Consider the following 2,307-nt stretch of genomic DNA (forward strand, 5'->3'; position numbering starts at 1 on the left):
TTGGGAGTGGCTGAATCAGGTATATGACACGCTCCAAATTTGGGGCACATACAACTCCTTACAGTTGAAGACGGCTTGATACAGGACATCAAACCGGGTGTTTAAGATACATGTGAAGGGGAGATGGTAGTCAGGGTACACTAAATTGTGATGCAGCTACTAGATGCCTGAGTACTGATGGACAGGCGCACAAGTCTACATCTTGTGGTGGCAAACATGTTGTTCACATAGGGGTTGGCCAATGAAGTGCCTGGGCCATTGGCAGATGTTGTTGGAGTCATGACACTGTGAAATAAATCGCGCTGGTGCTTCGTCTTGTTAGAAAATGAAATATGTTAATGAGCTAACAAATCCTTACCACAGTGTGATCTCCTGCTCTTCTGCGAGTGCTGATGCTTGATGAGAAAAGCACCTGTGACATCTATTCAAGAACAGGATATCTATGAGGTTATATCCCTGAAGAGCGGTTGGACTTACTTAAACAGAAAGGTCTTTTGTTTGGGCATGGTGATGGAGATGATCAACAAAGTAGTAAGGGTCCAGGACTGCAAAACCTGGTGAAAGTCACAAAATGAAGTGGAAATATATGTTTCAAAAGCTGGAGGGGTCTAACAGTTGTTGATCTTGTTGTTGGCAGTAGCTCTCTTCCTAATGGTCTCCCAAATCTCAACCCCTTCTTCAATTGGTTCCTGCAGCTCACTTTTACTCAAGGCTGCTACTGGGGTCAACCAGCCTCCCCAAGAGTTATATTCACTGAATGAAAGTCCCTCACTATTTGAGGAAGGAGCTGGGGGGACATTGGGCTCACTGACATTCCCAGACTACCTCAAACAAAAACAAGTCTCAGTTGCGGTAGACGAGGCCTTTGGGGCAGTTTCTCACCAAAGATCCTGAAGCTATTGGCTGCCCTGGCTGCATAGCCTGGCAGCGTCAGGTAGTACATCAGGGGTGGTCAAATGTGGACCTACTAGGAGGGCCTGTCCTCTTGGATGTATGACACCTGGATGAAACCTGATATTTCCTGGAGACCAGTTAATAAGGATAAGATGAAGATTCTGGAGGCATACCTCAGGTAGTTGACTTCTTTTTTTGGGAGGACTTAGCTACATCAGGGGACTAACAAATAATTTAGATCTACAGACTATCCCTAGAGGAAGTATTCCTTATAGACACTTACATGTGGACGCTTGAATAAGCTTGGTTGGATGGTCAGGGGATCCACCTCCATGGGCACCTCAGGGGAACTACCAGGCTGACGCTTATCCAGCTCTTTAATCATGGTCTCCAAACATAATTGCCAGCTGGCCAGGTTGGATTCCATCATAGGTGCTGGTGGATTCCTGCTGAGGTTGGACTCTAGCAATATGCATTGCCAATCCAGAGGGTGCTTTATGGGGTCAGGCGTGTTCCCGTATAAGCCTTTCATGATGGGGTTTGTCATCTTCAGCCAACCCTCCCAATCTGCAGAGAGCACTTGGAACCAATCTCTTTCTGGCTCATACCTTCCACAGACAAAAGGTTCTGGGCACCATCCAGCAGATCTAGTAGATGGTGGGTACTGTTGAATCAGACTCATCCATCCCACTCTGCATGGAGTTTTGCAGGATGCGACACGACATGACTTGAGAGGATGGAGAAACATGTTTGGGTTGTGCGACCCAAAATGGTAGCTGGCTGGCTTGGGTTCCATGATTGGATTAGGGTTAAGGGACGCAGATCCAGTTGCCCAATTTTGGTGCCTTGAAGAAGGCGGAACCGAATGCCAATTGGTGTAAATTCCAGGAAGTAGTAAATATTATCACACCATGGTCTTTGGTGAAATACTCATGAAATCACTGCAGAAACGAGATTTTATCCCTATAGGGTTGAAGTAGAAGTAGTGACGATAAACACACCATAACCAGATAGTTGTGAATGTGGGAATCTCCAGTGCCTAGAGTTGAGAAAGGTGACCATTCCGGCCTCAATCCCGAGGTGAGTTAGGCAACATGTGCTAGGATGGGATGGCTGCCCTAGCACCTAACCCAATATCAGAATCACATCTGGATACTGGTTATGGGGATCCACTTTTGATCTGAATATTAGAGTGAGCTAGGTCTGATTTGCTTCTGAATATCAGGTAAATCGAAGTCTGATTAAGGTAGAGATATACAACACGTCTTCTATGATGCTTCTAGGGATTCGCGCTTCCCATGGTGCACCATCCTGGGTAGTAATTGATACCTTCCCTCCCTCCCCTCTTTCCAGCACCAATGTTCACAACTAGTCAAGGTTCTCAACACCGCCCCAGTGGTGCAGTAACAAATG

General features: G+C 46.3%; 1 protein-coding gene across 1 annotated transcript; it reads right to left on the minus strand.

The window, feature by feature from the left end:
- Positions 1–608: 608 nt before the first annotated feature.
- Positions 609–1,690, minus strand: EDB91DRAFT_1079667 (uncharacterized protein; the record flags this gene model as incomplete). The annotated part of the gene is made up of 4 exons (XM_041315155.1): positions 609–821; positions 883–921; positions 969–1,055; positions 1,178–1,690. 4 exons carry the CDS (start codon positions 1,688–1,690, stop codon positions 609–611), a joined length of 852 nt encoding a protein of 283 aa, XP_041180029.1.
- Positions 1,691–2,307: the final 617 nt, after the last annotated feature.

The sequence above is a fragment of the Suillus paluster genome, assembly GCF_016628075.1.
Source record: "Suillus paluster strain FC165 chromosome Unknown EDB91scaffold_11, whole genome shotgun sequence".
Taxonomy (NCBI): Eukaryota; Fungi; Basidiomycota; class Agaricomycetes; order Boletales; family Suillaceae; genus Suillus; species Suillus paluster.